General features: G+C 38.5%; 1 protein-coding gene across 1 annotated transcript in view; it reads left to right on the forward strand.

The window, feature by feature from the left end:
• The window catches only part of evpla (envoplakin a), a 21,725-nt gene continuing 20,033 nt past the window's right edge, over nt 1-1,692 (forward strand). Inside the window, exons 1-2 of the mRNA XM_008417662.2 lie at nt 1-27; nt 160-455. Coding sequence (XP_008415884.2) covers nt 1-27; nt 160-455 — 323 coding nt within the window. The remainder of the gene's footprint in view (nt 28-159; nt 456-1,692) is intronic.

A 1,692-nucleotide genomic window follows, 5' to 3' on the forward strand; every position in this document is an offset into this window, starting at 1 on the left:
ATGATACAAACTCATTTAAAAAGCAAGGTGAGTTAATTTAAAAGAAAAATCTGAATTTTCTGATAATAATCTATATTATCAGGCCTTAGAGGATTAATGATCTGTTTTCTATCTAAGATCTGCTGGACTGAAGAACCTCAGAGAAAATGAAACGTGAAGGAGGAGAGTGAAGAACAGGTCGGTCAGGTCCTCCTGCACAGGGCTGATACCTGGGCGGCGGCTCACCTGTTACCCTGCGTGGGAGGAGCCAGCGGCGACGAGCCCCGAATATGGACTGGTGTGTCACACTGCCGCTGTGACTGTTTGAGGAGGACCAGAGGAAGAGGAGAGACGCAGAGTGAGGAAGACAGCAGTGAAGAAGGAGTACGACTGAGAGGGAGACGCTTCCTCTCCACCTCCAAGATGTCCAAGATGTTTAAGTCAAAGGACACGAAGAGCACCAGCAAGATGAACAGGTGAGCTTTTCCTCTGGATAATAACTGATGAACACAGAAATGTGTGTATATTTCATCTTCTGTCCTTATGCATCTTATTGTGGGATGGGGCTCAGAAAGGCTAAACGAAACAACCGTTTACTTAAAGCTTTCTGTATCTAATCTGACATTTAAATACGTCAGCAGCTGTGATTCAAACACTGAACATATTTATTAGAGAAAGAAAAACTGAGCAGTAAAGTGTAAATGTCCCTGCAGCTTCTGGAGAGTGGCTGGCACTGATTGTCTTTCCGTGTGAACAGTGTGAGGCGTGTTTCCTGATGGAAACAAAATGTTCATATTTTATTATTTTTATTCTGCTTTCCAACCTCACAAAGGTTTCGACCTGCTGTGATGTGAACAGGGCTGGGCTGCTTTCCTTTCTCCTTAGTGGGTGTTGGTTCTCCAGCCGTTGGCTGTGGTTTCTATAGTCACATAATTAATCGCTTCTTTATCATTTAATGATTGTTCTTCAACCACTAAACTTCAATCCTTATCATTAAAATAACATTATCCTTTAATAATACAGTTAATATTTCTGTGCCTGTAAAAGCAGGTAAATCTGTGTATTTCTCACTGATGACGTTTAACCATATTTTGGTGTTTTGCATATTCTAGTTCTGTCTGTGTTATTTCAGCAGGATCATAACGTTGGATTAAACTTTAATCAATCAGTAATGATGTTTTCACACAAACTAAAGTAACGATGTCCAAAATCGAAAAGCACAAAATCTTACAGAGTATTTTTGTCTAGTTTGTAATGCAAATATCTTATTAAACTTAAGATAAGACAAAACTAACTTACAGGTAACTTTTCTGCATGATTTAAGAAGCTTGTTTTACGTAAATAATTCCCCAATATTGATGAAAAAGTGCCAGTTCCACTAATTCATGTTACAAGTGAAATAATCAGCTAACTAGTACTAGTACTTTTTCATCATTACTTAATAATTTATGGCTTAAAACAGGCTAGCATGTGTTGTTTAAAAGTTAAAATAACACAAAAATGAAATAAATTTAAGTGCAATTACTTCAAAATAAACAAAAATACTTGGTAAAATTTTGTGTTTTTGCAGTGTAGTGTGTCTCTGGACATCAGCTCTCAGATGTGATGGAAACACACCAGTGTGTGAGTGTGTGTGTGTGTGTGTGTGTGTGTGTGTGTGTGTGTGTGTGTGTGTGTGTGTGTGTGTGTGTGTGTGTGTGTGTGTGTGTGTGT

The sequence above is a fragment of the Poecilia reticulata genome, linkage group LG1 (assembly GCF_000633615.1).
Source record: "Poecilia reticulata strain Guanapo linkage group LG1, Guppy_female_1.0+MT, whole genome shotgun sequence".
NCBI lineage: Eukaryota > Metazoa > Chordata > Actinopteri > Cyprinodontiformes > Poeciliidae > Poecilia > Poecilia reticulata.